Source organism: Cottoperca gobio, chromosome 20, assembly GCF_900634415.1.
Source record: "Cottoperca gobio chromosome 20, fCotGob3.1, whole genome shotgun sequence".
Taxonomy (NCBI): domain Eukaryota; kingdom Metazoa; phylum Chordata; class Actinopteri; order Perciformes; family Bovichtidae; genus Cottoperca; species Cottoperca gobio.
In genome coordinates, this window is record NC_041374.1 from 17,554,330 (window position 1) to 17,575,579 (window position 21,250).

Below are 21,250 nucleotides of genomic sequence, written 5' to 3' on the forward strand. Positions count from 1 at the left end.
TATCTTACAAACTCTCTTCACCATATTTCTTCCTCATGACATTTACGATCGGACCCTCAGGAGCTTCTAGCTCCCTACACTGTTTAGACTAAACTCTCAGAAGATTCTATCTCCCTACTATTCGTCTGTCGACGATTATAGTCTTTCACAAAATGTCATGAGGTTTGAATATTTTTGGGAGAGGTGGGAACGGACAGCCATCCAAGAGGGAATCACGCCGGCCTTTTACAGAGGGATACAAAGAAGCCGTGACCGTGTGTGTTAAATGAGTTATGCTGACACTTCTTGACTAAAGTCTTTTATTATTATTTATTATTCTGAACGTAATCTATCATTAGCTGGTATTTTGCGGCTCTGTTCTGTTCTAATCATTTCTGTCTGCTCCAGAATTACACAAAAAGTCTACATATCTGTCATCCACACACTTATTAAACATGTTTTCTCAAAAACATATAAGAGACAGTTTTCTACACTTTACAATTCAGCCTCCTTTAATTGACTATGATAGTGTGTGTGAATGCAGATATACAACCTGGTTCCGGAAGTGTGGATCCCCGTTGCTGGGGAGTCATGTTCTCTTGTCAGTCCTTTTTCTCACGTCCGGTCTACAGTCTGGGGTTCTGGTTTCACCTTTTTCTTCTCTTTAGCTTTCCTCAATTCAATTGGATTTTAATTGTAATTTACCAATTTGTCTGCTGGTGCACAGTTTTAAATTTAGGTGCGCTTTAATTGCCATTCCACAGGTGGAGGTGTTTAAATTTTGTATTCTATTTCTATAAACTTTTAGTTGTAGTCTCAATTTTGTCCACCAGAGGCATTTAGCTATCAACCGGATGTGGGTCTTTTTTTTTTTTTTTTTTTTTTTTTTTTTCTCCAGATGAAGAAGGATAGAAAATGGAGGTTTCTTTGTTCTGAATTTTCTCTCCTTCCAGTTTGGAGAAAACTTTTTGGTTTAATCACTCGGTCACTACATCACTTATGCATTTTATTTCCACCCAAAATGCTCCAGCATAAGACTCAAGGTTTAGTTTATCACAATTTACTTTTACTACATAAGTAGGCGGAATTAGCGACCCAGCATCACGTGGCCACCGTTAGCTGGTCCTAATCTCTGAGGCCTTTCACAAAAACGTCTCCTTCTTTCACGTTTTTCCAACTTAAAACTACTTCACATACACTCCACGGTTCTCTTTGATTTCACAACCGTCCCCCAGTCAGTTTGAACAGTTTTCACCCGTTCTACAAACTCCAATGCATTAGCTAAATATCAACGCTAGCTTAGCCTCGCCTTAGGCCTGCTTTAGTCACACTTTACTCACAACAATACAACAATACACAAATCTTTACATGTTTTACACTATGCTTGCCGCAAAGAAGATGATATACAACATCTGAGACTATGAGGCGATCGTCATCGGTTCTCACGTAATTCAGGATTATAATCACTATTCTTCTTTGGTAAACAACACTAGCTTCTAAGCCACGCTTCCCTTAAGTCTTTGAATTAAACTATACCTATCTGCCTGCCAAAGGACTTCTTTAACATTAAACTAACTAAGCTTTCTTAGCTACCTTCCTTAGGTGTTTTCGTATTAAACTATATCAATGCAAGCTTACCATAAGCTTTATCCGGTACCAGACCGGACACCCACTCTGGGATTTGTTTGAGTAATATGAGCACGTGGCCCTAACCAGACTACGCTGGAACCCTCCGTAGGCTTTTCATACATATCGTTAACATCATTAATATCTTCGATGCTTGCTCTTATCGCTTGTATTTCAACATTCAGGATTGCTTTTTATCGTTTAACAGCAGTTGTATTAGCTATGACCGTCGAACATTGTTGCTGGCATTCATTAATAAGTTTTCCTAGTCTACCTGCAGTGAATATTTGTCTTAACCGGTGTTCACCCTCACCTGATCTTTTGCACGTGCAATGAATACCAGTCAACGATGCTCGGCGATCGTTCTTCACTTCTCCTTTCGGGATGCCCACCCAGGGACGCCAATTAAAGGGTAGGAAAAAGCTGAAGAACTCGGAGTTTAAATGTCGAATCAAAACAGCAATCTCCTGATGTAATCTATATATTTATTTAACGCAATAAGTCAAACAAAGAAAATATTCTCAGCTGAGGACACATTTCGCGTCGCCGTTTCCATAGACCGCATGGCTCAAAAAGCCCCATCGTTACGGTCTCACGGCTCCGCTCCTGGTGTGCCCAAACATTTGAAAATTCGCATCTAATAGTAGGCGTTGACCTTCTCCTCATTGGTCCCAGTTTGGCGCCTACACGCTCCTCCGTCAGCAGTCCGGAAGTGATGGTTTGTTGACCTGTTACTCTTAAAGGGGAAGTGCCCCTATTATGTTTGTAATACATAGTTGTGCAGAAAATACATAATTGTGCAGAAAATACATAATAGTGCAGAAACATCTTCGTAGTGTCGTAATACATATTGATTGAGGTAGGACAAATACATGTGATAGTCTTTCCAGTGTGGATTAATGAAGATCAGGATTAATTTACCTGACAGTACATACAATACATATAACATAACACACACATTAAAACTTACAAATTGAGACGCAAAGCGTCCCTGAAAAATGATCGATCTCTCAATCTATGTATCTATCACCTACATATTCTGCCTCATGTAAGAAGATTTTTGTATTCGTAGCCGAAACCTCTCTTACCTTTTTTCTGAGGTCTGTCTGATTTACCACATTTTCTTAACTGCCAAACTTGTTGTAAATTGCTAATTTTAGCCTTATATTCCTGAGGTGTGTGTTAGGGACATTAATGATTATGTTAATGATCGAGAGTTAAAAGGAGAATTTCCGGTTTACCAGCAAAAAGCAGTACGTCAAAGTATAGCAACTGTAACCTCCGCATAGCTGACGCAATGACTATGATTCAAAAATCACCGGCCAAAATTTGGGCTGGGACCTTCATCAAATGTGTGAAACAGTACATGCCGAAGAATCAAAATTCACGCCATCACCACACTAAAGCAGTTCAGGGAAAATGCCCAGCTTTCACTATAAAGCGTCATCCACCTCTTAAGGCTTTTGTGACCAAATTTCGGATGGATTGGATGGATCGGATGGATCCGATGGATCGGATGGATCTGCTTAATTAGCGAGGAGTAGGTCGTAAAAGTATACAACCTGTAACTTCCTGTTAGCAGTAGGTGGCGCTATGACTATGAGTCAATATTGGCATTTAGATGTCTTTAGGCCGTGACTCTTATCAAGCATAAGACATTTGGAGCAGATTGGAGAATGTACACTTACAATTTTGATAACTTTATATCATTAAGGGCTTTATATGGTACTGACCAAATTTGAAGTCGATCAGATGAAATTTGTTGGAGGCGTTTGTTGAAGTACAGCGCCCTCAAATGTTACAAAAACAGCATACAGTGCCCTCCAAAACTATTGGAACAGCGAGGCCAATTCCTTTATTTTTTCTGTACACTGAAACAAATTGAGTTTGACATCAAAAGATGAATGTGAGAAAAAAAAAGATCAGTCTTTCAGCTTCTATTTCCAGGTATTTACATCTAGATCTGATAAACAACTTAGAAGATAGCATCGTTTTTAACGGAACACCACATTTTTAGGTGAGCAAAAGTATAGGAACAGAGACTTAAAATATTGTGAAAAGTGAATAATACCTAATATTTATTACAAGCAAATCCTTTGCTTGTAATAACTGCCTCAAGCCTGCCACCCATTGACGTCACCAAACTTTTGCATTCTTCTTTTGTGATGCCTTTCCAGGCTTTCATCGCAGCCACTTTCAGTTGTTGTTTGTTTCGGGGGGTTTCTCCCTTCAGTCTTCTCTTTAGCAGGTAAAATGCTCAATAGGGTTTCAGTCTGGAGATTGACTTGGCCAGTCTAAAATCTTCCACTTCTTTCCCCTGGTGAACTCCTTGGTTGTTTTGGTCGTTGTCTTGCTGCATGATGAAGGATCTCCCAATCAGTTTGGTTGCATCTCTCTCTACATTGGCAGACAAAAATGTTTCTGTAGACTTCTGAGTTCATTTTGCTGCTGCCATCATGTGTTGCATCATCAAAGAAGATCAATGAGCCCGTCCCAGAAGAAGCCATGCAAGCCCAAGCCATGACATTACCTCCACCATGTTTCACAGATGAGCTTGTGTGTTTTGGATCATGAGCAGATCCTTTCTTTCTCCACGCGTTAGCCTTTCCATCACTTTGGCAAAGGTTCATCTTTGTCTCATCAGTCCATAAAACTTTGTCCCAGAACTTTTGAGCCTTGTCTCTGTACTATTTGGCTAATTCTAATCTGGCCTTCCTATTCTTATTGCTAATGAGTGGTTTGCATCTTCTGGTGTAGCCTCTGTACTTTTGTTCCCGAAGTCTTCTGCGAACGGTGGATTGTGATACCTTCACTCCTGCCCTCTGGAGGTTGTTGGTGATGTCACTGACAGTTGTTTTAGAGTTTTCTTTACAGTTCTCACAATGTAACTGCTGATGTTTTCCCCGGTCTACCAGTTAGACATCTGTTGCTCAGTACACCAGTGTTTTTTTTCTTCTTCAGGACATTCCAAATGGTTGTACTGGCTATGGCCAATGTTTGTGCAATGGCTCTGATTGATTTTCCATCTTCTCTCAGTTTCAACATTGCTTGCTTTTCTCCTATAGACAGCTCTCTGGTCTTCATGTTGGTTACACCTTTAAAGTTATCCATACTTTCTCATGAATGTATGGAGGGAAAAGACAAAGAAAGCATAACAAAAAAATTCTAAAGGAAAATAAATGATATTAAAATTGATAGAAATAACATTCAAAAGAGTTATTTTGTCAAATTTGATCCAGAATGTATTCATTAGCCAGCAAACTTGCAACCGCAATTATAAGAATATATATAATAATAATGCGGGAGCAGAAAATACTGGCAAGCTAGCCAGATGCATGGAGCATCGGGATGACTGGAAGCACCGATGGAGGGCCCGTCTGAGGACCACCTAGTAGTAGTAAATTTGGCAAATCAAAATTTGACAATAACATATTGTACAATTTCAGTCCTTTTTTTCTCTGTCTCTCAGTCTTTCTTTGTGGACCACAACAGTCGAGCCACAACCTTCATTGACCCTCGCATCCCTCTGCAGAATGGCCGGCTGCCCGGCCACCTCGCTCACAGGCAGCATCTGCAGAGACTGCGCAGCTATAGCGCCGGGGAGGTACACACACACCTACCTGTACTATCAATTCAGAGTTACTCATGTGGTGGAAATGATGTTAACAAAGATGCTCAAAAGATACAAAGTTAGTCTCTGACTATTTTATTATAAAGAAGGCTTTCTGCAGAAAGGATCAGAGCATGCAGCACAAAGGTCTGTCAAGCAATGATGCCGTGTGAGGAATGTGGTCTCATCTTTATACACCTCAAGTGTCCTATAGGTGTCAAGAATAGGTCAAGGGAAAAAGTCAACCCCGTTGACCGGACCTGGTTTTGATCTGCCTGGCGTTGATCAATTTGGTCATTGTTTATCAAACACAGCCCCCCCCCTGTCTCCTTATCTATTTACTGCCTCCCCCTACCATAAACACCTAGGTGTGAGAAAAGGTCAAACCTTCACACCGTAACATATGTGACATAGGAAGAAAGATAACAATAAGAACAACAGAGGAGCAAAAGGAGCAATGCAGTATTTTCCCATTACACTCACTCATTGCAGTTGAATCAACATAAGTAAATTCTAACATAACCGGAGTTTCTGCTTATGTCCTATGCTCTCTTACTTTTGGAGTATCAAAGTATTGTAGAAAGCACAACAAATATTGTAGTTGAAGATGCTCTCCATAAGCTGATGTGGTACTCAACCACAAGCCCATTGGTTCCTTCTCAAGACGTACCTTTAAAGACAGCTCACAAATATATGGTTTCATGTTTACAAAAGGCTCAGTAATTTCCTAAAACAGCTGGTCACTAGTTTTTAACAAACATTACTCTATCAGGAGGAAACAGTACAATAAACTACTGTGTGTGTGTGTGTGTGTGTTCATGATAATGAAAGAACATGTCACTCATGTGACTCATTGATGTGTTTTTAATAGTTTTTGCACAACAATGGAGCTCTATGGTACAGAGGAATAAGATATATCAGGCTTTGGATACACACACAATACTTGTTAGTAAGATCAATTCATTGTTAGTTTGGGTACTCATGGGATTTGTTGAAAAGAAGAACAATACAGAACATCACCAGACTTAACCTTTAAACACACAAGTAAACTTCTACAACTCAATTATGTTTGCTGTCATTTTTAACATCAGTTCAGCTGAAGAATGTAAAAAAGTGTTTAATGGTTTTCAAGATTTCAACTTGAATACTAACCTGACTGACGATAACAATGCTAGATAACTTGCACTTTAGATGCATTAACCGTAGACATTGATGGTTAGGTGACTGTGTCCTGCTAATATGCTGATATTATCTAGAAATGTAGTTAATTACATTGATCAAAGGTAAAATAATCAGTGAAAAACCACTTTTAGAGCCTTATCAGAAGATAAACTGTCTTTAAACAACTGCTGTCTCTCAGTGAAAAGTGTGTCCTATTGGTGTTTGTTGCCAGGCATCTGATGTTTCCAGGAGTCGTGGGGCTTCCCTAATGGCCAGGCCTGGAAACAGCCTGGTAGCCGCAATACGAGGCCAGCACAACAACACCTCACAACAACTGACTGCTCCATGTAGGCACTGTCATAACATCTCATCATTTATTTTAAGCCACGATCAACCTAATGCATTGTTTTAACTAGGGATGCACCGATCTGACCCTACTGATAGTCCTGACACCGATACCCGGGCTTTGGGTTTTGGCCGATACAGAGTACCAATCTGATACCAGTGTTTAATTAATGAGCTGTATCCCTCACTGTGTGGAATTGATTACGATCATTCGTTTATGTGTAAGGCAACAACCGGATTGACTTTAATATTGCTTTCTTAATATTGCAAAAGCGAATATAACAAATAAATACATAGATAATGATTTACTAAATTTAAATAAATAAATTATACACCAGCAACTTGATGAAAAATCTTCAAAATTAACAGAAATTTAACATTGGTCAAATCTTAAACAGGAATCGACCCCATTGTCACCGCTAACTAATCCAGCTGTTTGAGTCAGTATCGGCCCAATATCCCAAATCGATATGGGTGCATACCTAGTTTTAACTCTAAGACTATTTCTGTGTGAACGTCTGACTGCTTTTTCTCTGTTTCTCTCCTCTCTCTCACTAGCTTACAATGACAAAATAGTGGCGTTCCTTCGACAGCCAAACATATTTGACATGTTGCAAGAGAGACAGCCAAGCCTTAGCAGAAACCATGCACTAAGGTATGTTTCTTCCTCAAAAGATTGATTAGTTCTACTTTGACCTTTAGCGTCACTGTCCATATGTATGTAGTGAGGGTTCCTGGTTCACAATTCTTGTTCCATGAAAAAACATAGTCATCTGAAGCTAAATTTAAATGTAAGTAAGTGCTTTTAAAATACTTCCTTATTTCTGTTTATGTGTTTTCAAATTTTTTTTTTTTTATTGCTGGTCAGTGGTTGACAAGAGAGAAATGGTGACTTGTGCATATGTCACATTGCGAACAGTGCAAGAACACATGACAGTTGGCGTTCTCGAGGGATTTCCGTGGTTGTCTACCACCAGAACTCAAGTCGTTACTATCCATTGGTTCAGTGTCTTGTCCATCCATCCATCGTCTACCGCTTATTCGGGATCGGGTCGCGGGGGCAGCAGCTCCAGTAAAGAACCCCAATCTTCCCTTCTCCGGGCCACATCCTCCAGCTCCGACTAGGGGATCCTGAGGCGTTCCCAGGCCAGTGAGGAGATATAATCTCTCCACCGAGTCCTGGGTCTTCCCCGGGGTCTCCTCCCAGCTGGACGTGCCTGGAACACCTCCCTAGGGAGGCGCCCAGGTGGCATCCTTACTAGATGCCCGAACCACCTCAACTGGCTCCTTTCAACGTAAAGGAGCAGCGGCTCTACTTCGAGTTTCTCACGGATGGCTGAGCTTCTCACCCTATCTCTAAGGGAGACTCCAGTCACCCGTCTGAGAAAACCCATTTCGGCCGCTTGTACCCGTGATCTCGTTCTTTCGGTCATGGCCCAGCCTTCATGACCATAAGTGAGGGTAGGAACGAAGATCGATCGGTATATTGAGAGCTTTGCCTTCTGGCTCAGCTCTCTTTTCGTCACAACGGTGCGGTAAAGTGACCGTAATACCGCCCCCGCTGCTCCGATTCTCCGGCCAATCTCTCGCTCCATCGTCCCCTCACTCGCGAACAAGACCCCGAGGTACTTGAACTCCTTCACTTGGGGTAATGGCTCATTCCCTACCCGGAGTAGGCAATCCACCGGTTTCCTGCTGAGAGCCATGGCCTCAGATTTTGAGGTGCTGATCCTCATCCCAACCGCTTCACACTCGGCTGCGAACCGATCCAGTGACTGTTGAAGGTCACAGACCGATGATGCCATAAGGACCACATCATCTGCAAATAGCAGCGATGAGATCCTCAGGATACCGAACTGCAACCCCTCTCCTCCACGACTACGCCTCGATATCCTATCCATGAAAATCATGAACAGGATTGGTGATAAAGCGCAGCCCTGGCGGAGGCCAACATTCACGGGAAACGAGTCCGACTTACTGCCGAGTATCCGGACACAACTCTCGCTTTGGGCGTACAGGGATTGGATGGCCCTCAAAAGTGACCCCCTCACCCCATACTCCCGCAGCACCTCCCACAGTATCACCCCGGGGACCCGGTCATACGCCTTCTCCAGATCCACAAAACACATGTAGACCGGATGGGTGTACTCCCAGGCCCCCTCCAGGATCCTTGCGAGAGTAAAGAGTTGTTCTGTTGTTCCACGCCTGGGACGGAATCCGCGTTGTTCCTCTTCAATCAGAGGTTCGACTACCGGCCGAACCCTCCTTTCCAGTACCTTGGAGTAGACTTTACCAGGGAGGCTGAGAAGTGTGATACCCCTGTAGTTGGCACACACTCTCTGGTCCTCCTTTTTAAATAGGGGAACCACCACCCCGGTCTGCCAACCCCTAGGCACTGTCCCAGACTTCCACGCAATGTTGACGAGGCGTGTCAACCAAGACAGCCCCTCAACACCCAAAGCCTTCAGCATTTCTGGACAGATCTCATCAACCCCTGTGGCTTTGCAACTGTGGAGTTGTTTGACTACCTCAGTGACTTCCATCAGGGAAATTGACGATGATCCCCCATCAGCTTCCAGCTCTGCCTCTACCATAGACGGCGTGTTAGTCGGATTCAGGAGTTTCTCAAAGTGCTCCTTCCACCGGCCGATAACCTTCTCAGTCAAAGTCAGCAGGGTCCCACCCTTGCTGTACACAGCTTGGATGGTTCCTCGCTTCCCCCTCCTGAGGTGCCGGATGGTTTTCCAGAAGCACCTTGGTGCCGACCGAAAGTCCTTCTCCATAGCTTCTCCGAACTTCTTCCACACCCGCTGCTTTGCCTCTGACACGGCAGAAGCTGCCGCCCTTCTAGTCCTTCGATACCCTGCAACTGTTTCCGGAGTCCTCCCGGATAACATAACCAGGAAGGACTCCTTCAGTCGGACGGCTTCAAGAAGGCCGAATACTCTGAACTGCGGTTTGGGGCATAGGCACAAACAACAGTCAGAGTTTTCCCCCCCATAACCCGAAGGCGTAAGGAGGCGACCCTCTCGTCCACCGGGGTAAACTCCAATGTAGCGGCACCTTGGGCAACTCCAGAGAAGAATTGAGTCCAACCCCTATCCAGGAGTACGGTTCAAGAGCCAACTGGTAGCGATCCACCTCCCGCACTAGTTCCGGCTCCTTCCCCACAGAGAGGTGACGTTCCACGTCCCCAGAGCCAGCCTCTGTTGCCCGGGTCTGGTCCGTCGAGGTCCCTGACCATCACTGCTACCCGTGTGACAGCGCACCCGACCCCAGCGGTTTTTCCCATGAGTGGTGGGCCCACAGGATGGATGGATGGGAGGCAACACGTAGCTTCTTCGGGCTGTGCCCGACCGGGCTCCGTGGCAAACCCGGCCACCAGGCGCTCGCTGTCGGGCCCTCCCTCTGGGCCTTGCGTTTGCATCATGGAGGAATAATTGTTTTTATTATTTGAGAGCTCAAAGTCACAATACAGAAGTGCTTTTTACTTCTAATCTACAGTATATCGAGCTGTTTTGATGATTAATTGGAACCTGCATTAATGTAAATGTTGATCACAAAATGATTTTGAATATAATTCCATGAATACATATGCATGTTTTTTGATTTCAGGGAAGATGCATCTCAGTATCAAACCCACATATTCAGTTGTATTAACTATTTGAATTCAGGTCAATAAATATTATATAACAACTGATAAGTACTTTGTCTCGTTGACTGTTTAGGGAGAAAATCCACTACCTTCGGACAGAAGGTACTCAGGGGGTGGAGAAGTTGTCATGCGATGCAGACCTAGTCATCCTGTTAAGGTAAAACACACACTAAACCCAGTATACCCATGTTAGGTAACAACATCTATTTTATTTTATAGTGATGTACTCACAAATTACAAAAATAAAACCAAATTACTGCTGTGTGTGTGCTTTTCTTGTAGTTTATTTGAAGAGGAGATCATGACTTATGTTCCACCTCACCCCATCCACCACGGCTTCAGCATCTCTCCTCACTATTCCCCTGCCTCTTCACCACAGAACTCTCCTGGTAGGTCTCCAAGCATGCCAATCACAAATGTTTGTGTGAATGAGTTCTAAATTTCCCTGGAATCTGGAAATGAAGGACCACACTATGAAAGATTTGAAATGCTTTAATTAGGGTTAAATTAAATTATGCAATGTATTACATTGTCAAATGTATTTCCTTTTCAAATTAAATCAAAAACACAGAAAACAAAGTAAAGGGGTGTATTATATTTTAGCATTTACCAGCAGAGAGCAGCATATACCTGCTAATACTATATGAAAGGCACTATCATTAGTTAGGATTAGGAGGTGCAGGGAGCTTTTTCCTATTTGAAATGGAAACACATTATCCATGCAGAAATGAAAAAGAATAATTGAACAATCACAGCTTGCGGGTGGGACCATGGACTGAGATTATCATTGCTAACGAGCTGATGGCTGCCATGAAATACTTTCATATTAAAACAGTTTCCTCTGGGCTAGCTCTGAGAGGGATCTTCTGGGGACAAGACATTTACTAATTTACTCCATTTTGCATGAACAAAGAGAACATCAATAGCCTAGGATGTTTACTGATAAGTCGACAGGCAATAGGTCAGCATGATATTTTAGGAAACCCAATGATTGGCTTGACCTCTTGTGCTTACTATTGAATTGTTTGGAATTTGGACTGATCATGACAGATTGATTATTTAGTTTTTCCACATTTGAATGATTGTTGAAATAAAGGTGACACTAACATCTGGGTTTCTACAAATCTTGAAAAGTCTTTAAAAGCATTGAATTCAGTTTCCCTGAAAAAAGGCCTTAGAAGGTTTTTTTAAAAACCTTAAATTTAATTTCAAAGATCTTAAATGTTTTCTCTTACCTGCAGTAATGTAAGACAGTGTTTTTAAAATACTTCCTTAATTCTGTCATTCACACTGTGTAAACTAAAAGAAGGATTGCTGCTACAATGGATTGTGCTGCAGGAGGCTGTTTAATCCTTTTTTGTGGTGTTTCAGTCAGCCCCATCTGACCTGTAGCAAACACTCACTACATCAACTACAACAGCTATGAAAGAGCTTAGGATGGATAAGTGAAGATTTTAGCAAAAAAATATTTTTGTTGTTGAGAACCACATTTTGGATTGCAAAAATGCTCATAACATTATAGATTACTTCATAATTCATAACATTTTTCGTAACAGGTTTAGTCAGTGGGCAGCTTTAAGGTAGTAAGATGACAAATAGAGAGATTTTGACTCAGCGAAGGGCCCTCTCAAAAATGAAGAAATGGTCTTTGTTTGACTATTTTGCCTTATTTCGTAGGATTATTTTCTTTATTACATTTGCCGTATAAGAAAGATAATGCAGGACTTATCAAAAGCAGACAGGTATTAGGTACTTCTATGTTTTCCAGCGTAATAGCATCCATTTTGAGGAGGGGAGTCTTTTTGAGATTTGCATTTCTCTTTTTATTGTCTCTTTTGTCACTCAGTAATTGGCACTGCAGAGTGAACAGTGTGTACAGTGATAAACCCAACAGAAAGCTAACCAACACAGCCATTTATGAACCTGCTCAGCTATTAGCTATTTGGACATATGGTATTTGTACTTTTACTTAAGTAAAGGATCTTAGTACTTCCTCAACCATCATGTAAGAGAAATTGTTTTTTTTAATAACATTTAAAGCCTTAAAGAGTTAGGACCTCAGTCACATTATTCTGAAAATACACCTCATTCAGCTCCTGACATTTTTCATGAAGGAGCCGTGAAACTCCCTACCTCTCAATCTCATTGTATTTTATACAATAATATTTTCAAGTGCTTTACATTAATAATTAGTCTGTGTGTGCGTGTAGGCATGCAGAGGGCCAGGGCTCCAGCTCCTTACCGCAGAGACTTTGAAGCCAAACTAAGAAACTTCTACAGGAAATTAGAAGCCAAGGGCTACGGGCAAGGACCAGGCAAGATCAAGTAAGACTCAAATTACACATATGAAACAACTTATTGCACCATCAAAATAAAAGTGAATGGTCTCCCATTAGATTGTCGCAGTTACAGTAGTTGTATTAGTAAATATCTTGATCACATTTCAGACACAGCTCACACTAGATAATTGTAATAGGGTCTCAAATTTATGTTAATTGATCTGCATCATCTTAATTATGATATTTGATATATCATGTAACAGTACTATGTAATACTACATATTTAATAGTAGTATAGTATATTAGTAATATTTTAGTATGTGCTTTGTCCATTGGATAGGGCCATAGCTACCTTTTGAAGACAGTGAGGTAACGTGGTTTTGGGAATACATTTATAAATACATTTAAATACCTTTAGGAATGAACTATTTCCCCACCAGAATTGTATTTCTGCCCTTTTATAAGACACTTTGACAATACATTTAGACCTTGAAATTGAGAAATAAAAGTTGAATAAGTAAGATATACAATATATTTGAATAAGTCTTTTAATTTGTTGTTTTTAAAGTGCTTTTTACAGTCCTGCATGGGGATAGTACCAGTAATATTTAAGCTGTCCTGGTTGTTGTAGGTTGCTGATCAGGAGAGACCACTTGCTGGAGGGAACCTTTAATCAGGTGATGGCATACTCCCGCAAAGAGCTGCAGAGGAACAAACTCTACGTTACTTTTCTGGGAGAGGAGGGGTGAGACACACACACAAACACATGCGTGACTGTGTTACAGTGCAGTATGTTATGCTACTCTTACGAGCTTTTGAAACCTTAAAATTTGTGATTGAAATTGCCAACATGCTTGTTTTTAGTACAGTTACAATATCTTTAAAGGTTCAATGTTATAGATATGCCAGCATTTAAACTTAAACATTAAAACAAACAACACTAAAATTATCAATATTATTATTATTATTATTATGAATAGATTATGAAGAGGTAACAGTGTTGATAGTATGTGAAAGACATCTATGTATTGTGTTGCAGGGATATCTACTGAAGTTAGCATGCTAACTGACTAGCGCCAGCCCGTCATGTCTTGAAATACCACTTGTTCCTTTGAGGCGATAGTGAGTCACTGTAACCCACATGAAGATTATAAGATAGCAGTGTTATTTTGGCCAGCTCTCTGAGTTTCACCAGTTTGGTCTAATGAATTGACTGACTGACTGACAAAATTATACCTAAAATACATCAACACTAGAAGAGAGAGATATATAGCTGTATAATACAATACACAATATAAAGAATACATTAGACTTCTCTAAAACTTAAAATACAATAAACAAACAACTACTACAACTAAAATATAAACAGGATAATATACTATAGTTGGCTTTTTTAATAACTAATGGTTTTGATGAATGATAAATTTAGATTGTATGAACCCAGTAGTAGAGGTGACAGACACATTCATCAGGTGAACACAAACATGACTTCAAGTCAATGATCATGTTGCTCTTTGTTCGCTAGATCTGTTCATTTACGAAAACATTCAACTCACTGCTATAAACCTTGTATAATCAGTTTTCTGTCACAATTGTATTCTTGATCTTGATCTTCTTGATGATACTGTCCAAATATACCATGAACCACATATGTAAAGATGTTTCCTCTCCCTGTCTTGCTGTCTCTTCAGATTGGACTACAGTGGTCCGTCCAGAGAGTTCTTCTTCCTACTGTCTCAGGAGTTGTTTAATCCATACTACGGTCTGTTTGAATACTCAGCTAACGATACTTACACCGTTCAAATCAGCCCCATGTCGGCATTTGTTGAGAACCATCTGGAATGGTAAGCTGTGCAAACAAAAAAACTCACACACAGGGTTAATCATTGTTTTGTGAAACATACTGCAACTCAACTGCAATTTTGGTGAAAAGTGTCTGTTATTGTTGTGATTGAACAATTTCTCTATTTATTAAAACAAAACAGAATAGTACAGCTGCTTTGCACTGAACAGGGCTAGAACAATGTATGTGTTCATTTACTGTAGTCACTCATTACAGAGCGTCAGTTTCATGAAAACCCAGCACCACCCTTATTAGGCTATAGAGTAACTGACTTTGTCTGTTCAGTGGGGAAACTTTTTTCTTCTTCTTTTGGGCAACATTTTTACTACTTTTTATAAATAATATATTAAATATAGGTATGTAAGAAATCTTTGGTCTCAAATGCCATGAAACAGCTCACATTTCTTACTGGTTGGAGGTGACAATATAATTAGTTTTATATATAGAATGCTTTTTTGTATAGCTGCTTGAACTCTATTAAAGAAAGACAGATTACCCAGAAATGAAGCAGCTAATTCATGAAGGACAATGGGCCACTAGAACACCCACACATTAAAGGAAGTTAAATGTAAAAAAAAAACAGTAACCCATGATTACATTTAACTTCCTTTAATTACATTTCACACACATCATACATCGGATACAGTACCAGTCAAAAAGTTGGAACACACATTCCATTCACATTGAATGAATGTGTGTCCAAACTTTTGACTGGTACTGTATATCATCTTTCTTATCTACCTAGAAAAAACCTTTAGTGGGTTGTGGCGTTTCTATGCCATAAGAAGATGGCCATGATCAGTGTTTGTTGTGTTTGGGGCATTGACATGCAATATTGTCTTGGGAAAACCCTCAGTCGTGGATGTATTGTCCCATATTACCTGCAAGGACCAGAAAGGACCGTTGCCACAGGCAGGTCCGTTGTCTCTCATGAAGTGCCCAAGGAAAATGGGAAAACTGGCTGTAGCCAGAATATAAAGGAGAGGAGTTTTTAGATCTATGGCAGGCTACCCTGATTCCTCCTATTTTTGGGCCTTCAGCACACCAACCTCATATTAGCAGACTTCCTTCCCCCACTTCAGAGTTGGAGGAGGATTCAGAATCAGAAATCCTTTATTTGTCCCACGACGGGGAAATTTAGCAGCTATAAAGCCTGCTCTGTCCCTTCTTGAACAGAGCAGCAGAGTTATCTGACCAGTCCAGTTTATTGTTCAGGTGAACGCCCAGGTACTTGTAAAATTTTACAATCTCAATGTCCGTACCCAGGACGTTCACTGGTGTTGGGGGGGAATAATGGCGCCTCCTGAAGTCCACCACCAGCTCCCTGGTCTTCCCTGCGTTGAGCAGGAGGTGGTTCCTTTGGCACCAGAGGGAAAAGTCCTGTGTCAGCTCTCTGTACTCCTTGTCATCTCCATCAGAGATGAGGCCGATAATAGCAGAGTCGTCAGTGAACTTCTTTAGGTGGCACTTTGCTGTATTGTGGGTGAAGTCTGCAGTGTAGAGGGTGAAGAGAAACGGTGCCAGAACCGTTCCTTGGGGGGGCCCCCTGCTGCAGACAATCGTGTCCAAGTGACACTCTCGGGTCCTCACGTACTGTGGACAGTTGGTAAGGTAGTCCAGGATCCAGCTGGTGAGGTGGTGATCCACCCCTGAGCACTCCAGCTTGTCCCCCAGTAGCCTGGGTTGAATGGTGTTGAAGTCACTGGAGAAATCAAAGAACATGATTCTCACAGTGCCCCCATCCTTCTCCAGGTGAGAGAGGGATCTCTGCATCAGGTAGATGACAGCGTCATCCACCCCGATGCCAGGTTGATAGGCGAACTGAAGTGGGTCCATGGATGGTCTCACAAGGGGTCGACGATAGCCAAGGACCAGCCTCTCCAGGGTCTTCATCAGCTGCGATGTTAGTGCCACCGGTCTGTAGCTGTTGAAGTCCTTGGGGTGGGGGGTCTTTGGCACGGGTACCACACAAGATGTGTGGTACCTGTGGAATCTGTTTTCCACAGTTGTGGTACCGTCCCTTGCTTCAGGCTCAGGTTGAATAATAGCTCCACAATCTCGCACAGTTGGTCGGCGCAGGATTTGAGGAGCCTTGAGCTGATGCCATCTGGACCACAGCCTTTCTTGCCTTACACCTTCTGAGCTCACTCCTCACCTAGTTGGTTGTGAGGGACAAAGTGCAGGTAGTGGGTGGAGGGGTGTGTGTGAGTGGAGAAGCAGGAGACAGAGAGGATGTGTGAAGTAGCTGACAGTGGGGGGTTGAGGGAGGGGGCAGGGTGGAGATGGCAGGGTCGTTCACCGCTTATAAGAATGCTGGAGGTTGCAGCACGGGGAATGAGCCGGGGGAGGGGCACCTGACTGATCAAATCTATTGAAGAAAATGTTCAAGTCATTCACCTACTTTAGGTCCCCCTTGAGCTGAGAGTATGGCTCCCTTGTACCCAGAGATGGTTTTCAGGCCTCTCCAGACACCGCTAATATTCCTCTGCTGCAGCTGCTCCTCCATCTTCTTCCTGTAGGTGTTCTTTCCCTCCGTGATCTTCCACCTTAGCTCCCTCTGAACAATCCTCAGCTCTTTCTTGTCACCTGACCTAAAGGCCCTCTTTTTGTCTTTGATGAGAGCCTTTATCTCAGGATTCATCCATGGTTAGGGAAACATCGTACAGTCCTGGTGGGTACGACGTTATCCACACAGAAGTTAATATAGTCCGTTATAGGCTGTTAATGTCCTCCCCATGAGAGTCCGTGAACACATCCCACGCAGTGTAGTCAAAACAGTCTTGCAGGGCCTCCTCAGACTCTGCAGACCATCTCTTCACCGTGCATGTGGTCACAGGCTGTCTGCATACAAGGGGTTTGTACGCAGGCAGGAGGTGTACCAGGTTGTGGTCTGATCTACCCAGGGGAGGGAGAGGTGATGAGCTGTATGCCTCCTTGGTGTTGGCATACAGTAAGTCCAGTGTTTTATTGTCTCTGGTGGGGCTGGTGACATATTGCCTGAATGTGGTGAGTTGAACAGAGTTGAACTAAAGTTACTCTTCTTTCTCTCCTGAGGGAGGATTGGATGTCGAGCAGCTCCAGCCCATGCTATGCCCTGTCAGAGTGCATCAGTAAATGACTACGCCTTGCCATGCTCATTTTCCACCCGTTTGTCATCTCCTTTCTTCAGCTTCATGCATTTTAGCAGCATGACATTGATGTCAAAAATGACATATTTTATGATACTTTTACTTGTTTGTTTCTCAAAGTTATGTTTAACTGATTCTATTGTTGTGTGCGTGTGTAGGTTCCGTTTCAGTGGTCGCATACTGGGCCTGGCTCTGATCCATCAGTACCTGCTGGATGCTTTCTTCACCAGACCCTTCTACAAGGCCCTGCTCAGACTGTCAGTTAACAAACTATTTTTTTTCACATACTGTGTGTGTACATGAGAACTCTTCTGAAAATACAATGTCAATTTTGGAAGAATTCTTCAACTATCGTGACATATTTTGTTCACAACTGCAACAACTTTCTTGGGAATTCTAAAGCTAAAGTTCTGATACAACCTTCTTCTCCACAGCAAGGGTGACTGAGGCTCATAGTGTTCATAGAAATCCATCCAAAAAATAAGGTTGAAACTATTAAACCCAAAAACCATAACTTAAAGTAGTGTTAACTTAACCGATAGACTAGTTAATGAAAATTCAGCTTCAATTTTGCAACTCTTATAGTTCAGTTGTGTCAGCTTTAAAAGGCATAGTAAAGACAGAGATTGGCTGTGTTGAAAAAGTCTGAACAGCCTCTTCTTGATTTAAATGTTAGGCATTGAGGAATTACGACTCAGTTCCCATTTGTGTGTCTTTACCATTTACTTGGTGAACTACTGTCAGATTGTTTAGTTTTTTCATAGTCATGAATGCACCATGAACTAATTTGGTTCAAAACACTTAGCTTACATTGCAAAAGCGGTAAAGTCTTTGTCTTAACTATTTTCTGAGCTCTTCAATCAAATACAGTATATTCTCTTCCATCTCAGTTATTTTCAGGAAAGCTGACATGACACTTCGCTAGCTAACTGATTAGCAGACTAGCATTATGCAGTTTTATGGGTTTTATGTGTGAGCCCTGTGTGTCTTTCAGGCCGACAGACCTGTCTGATCTGGAGTATTTGGACGAGGAGTTCCACCAGTCTCTACAATGGATGAAAGACAACGACATCACTGACATTCTGGACCTCACCTTCACTGTCAATGAGGAAGTCTTTGGCCAGGTCAGTGTGTGTGTGTCTGTCACTGTGGATGACCGCATCAGATAGATATGTACAATCTAAATCACATGCATATGTGTTATGCATGTATATCTTTCTTTCTATATGATATACATAGTATTGTTATACTATAATATATGAATTTCCACAATGACAAAATTTTAATATACAGTTTAGATGTTAGACTGTTAATTATATCCAGTACTTCTTGTGTTGCCAGGTGACAGAGCGGGAGTTAAAGTCGGGCGGCTCCAACCTCCAGGTGACTGAGAAGAACAAGAAGGATTATATAGAACGAATGGCCAAGTGGAGGGTGGAAAGAGGAGTGGTGCAGCAAACAGAGGCGCTGGTCAGAGGCTTCTACGAGGTAAGCAATACTGTTTCTTAGATGGGTCATAACACCATCAAATTATTTTAACAACATTATTAGAATGTTAACACTACTTGTGAACCCATTTTTTTCTCATTTATAACTACACTAATAAGGTCATAGGCCTACTGTGGCAAGCTGTAGCGAGTGATATTTTACATAAAAAAACAATTACACAATAAGATAACAAGTACAAAGTCATAATTCACAGTGAAACACTTTATCGCGATTACATTACATTACAGGTCATTTAGCAGATGCTCTTATCCAGAGTGACTTACAGTGAACTAACTACAGGGACAGTCCCCCTGGAACAACTCTGGGTTAAGTGCCTTGCTCAGGCGCTCAATGGTGGCAGCCCTGGTGTTGAACTTATGATCTTCTGGTGTTCTGTTTGGAAACCAGACCACTAGGCCGTCAACACCTCCAAATATAGACTACAATACCCATATATTTTAATACATCAAAATGCAAACAGGCAAATGAAACATTTGCTTATTGTTTTCTCTCTATCCAAGGTGGTAGATTCAAGGCTGGTGTCTGTGTTTGATGCGCGTGAGCTGGAGCTGGTTATCGCCGGTACAGTCGAGATCGACCTCAGTGACTGGAGGGGCAACACAGAGTACAGAGGAGGTGTGTGTGTGTGTGTGATATATATATATATATATATATATATATATATATATATATATATATATATATATATATATATATATATAGGAATATAAATTGAATGGTAAAAATAATAAATTGGTTTTAGGCGGGTTATGTGGCAGGCTATTTTCTTGGCTGGCCAAGGAGACGTCCTGGCAACCTCATGGTGATGACAAGAAAAAGTTCAGCACATAACCCCCTTAAAACCATGTATTGTTTTTACACAATCTTAATGTGCAGTCTTTATGCTAAGCTAGGCTAACCAGCTGCTGTTTCTAACTTCGCATTTACCTTATAGAAAAGCGAGTGGTATCAATCTGAACATCTCACTCCCGGCAAATAAGCAAATTTCCAAAATGAGCTTCTTGTCAGCTCTCTACTGTCACCTCTCAAATACTGACATAAAATCCCCAAAGGTTAAATGGAATAATAATAATTTACAGTATCTTAGAACTAACATTCACAACCTCTTGGACCCTGAATGGTGAGCAAAAAAGCAGCTTTGTTTTAATTCAAATCAATTTGAATTGAGTCTTACCAGTTAAATGAGATCAATAGCATAAGCGTTTAGTTTATTTAATAAAAGAGACCTATCAATGTGAAAAGTGAGTTGTGAATTAAAAAATAATATATATTTTTTTAATTCGAGAAAAAAAAAACACCTTGAATTTCAGGCAGGCGCACTGCTAGATTATTTTATGCAAAGCCCTTGATGTGAGTTTATTCTGTCACATCTGAACTCCCTGATTTTCAATCTCTAGGTTACCATGATGGTCACATAGTGATGCGGTGGTTCTGGGCCGCTGTGGAGCGGTTCAACAATGAGCAGCGTCTCCGCCTGCTGCAATTTGTCACCGGGACGTCCAGCGTGCCCTATGAAGGCTTCGCTGCACTGCGGGGATCCAATGGCCTCCGACGGTTTTGTATTGAGAAGTGGGGAAAAGTCACATCATTACCCAGGTATCTAAACCTGTTTCCTATAAAGCAGTGTTCTTCACAATTTTTACATGAGAGCCACATTGATAGGACAAAGTCAATAGGAGAGCCACTTTTATCGCAAAGTATGAAAAGCTACATCCAGTTATAAAAAGCATGTATGTTTATTAATCTGTCATCCCACCCAGAACATACAATATGCAATGCAGCCAACCAATACATTCATTAAAAGCAGGATTACCTAAATACTGGGATGAGCGGAAGCATGCATGACTTTCTTCATGTCATATTTGTAGTTTGTTGTTGCAATCCTTGTGAGGTGTTCAAGATGTTCATTCTAAGGTAAGGTGGTTTCTTTGTTTCCTCTTTATAGAGTTCATGGTTGAGAATGTTGACTCACAAGTATATGTGCTCACAAAGAAGGACATCACTTTTTGTCAAGTGGCTTCAAAGTGGGAAAATCTTCTTCAGATGCCAAACTCCAGAAGTGACCAACACCTGCTCTGAGTTCAACTTTGAGAATGTCTTTTGTCTGCAATTCTA

At 41.5% G+C, this 21,250-nt stretch overlaps 1 protein-coding gene across 1 annotated transcript in view; it reads left to right on the top strand.

The window, feature by feature from the left end:
- hecw1a (HECT, C2 and WW domain containing E3 ubiquitin protein ligase 1a) overlaps nucleotides 1–21,250 on the top strand; it is a 98,161-nt gene that overhangs the window by 66,844 nt on the left and 10,067 nt on the right. Inside the window, exons 19-31 of the mRNA XM_029458263.1 lie at nucleotides 5,075–5,209; nucleotides 6,609–6,723; nucleotides 7,280–7,376; nucleotides 10,450–10,533; nucleotides 10,659–10,765; nucleotides 12,587–12,701; nucleotides 13,287–13,400; nucleotides 14,347–14,499; nucleotides 17,785–17,883; nucleotides 18,621–18,750; nucleotides 18,968–19,114; nucleotides 19,636–19,750; nucleotides 20,533–20,731. Of these exons, the coding sequence (XP_029314123.1) occupies nucleotides 5,075–5,209; nucleotides 6,609–6,723; nucleotides 7,280–7,376; nucleotides 10,450–10,533; nucleotides 10,659–10,765; nucleotides 12,587–12,701; nucleotides 13,287–13,400; nucleotides 14,347–14,499; nucleotides 17,785–17,883; nucleotides 18,621–18,750; nucleotides 18,968–19,114; nucleotides 19,636–19,750; nucleotides 20,533–20,731 (1,610 nt within the window). The remainder of the gene's footprint in view (nucleotides 1–5,074; nucleotides 5,210–6,608; nucleotides 6,724–7,279; nucleotides 7,377–10,449; nucleotides 10,534–10,658; nucleotides 10,766–12,586; nucleotides 12,702–13,286; nucleotides 13,401–14,346; nucleotides 14,500–17,784; nucleotides 17,884–18,620; nucleotides 18,751–18,967; nucleotides 19,115–19,635; nucleotides 19,751–20,532; nucleotides 20,732–21,250) is intronic.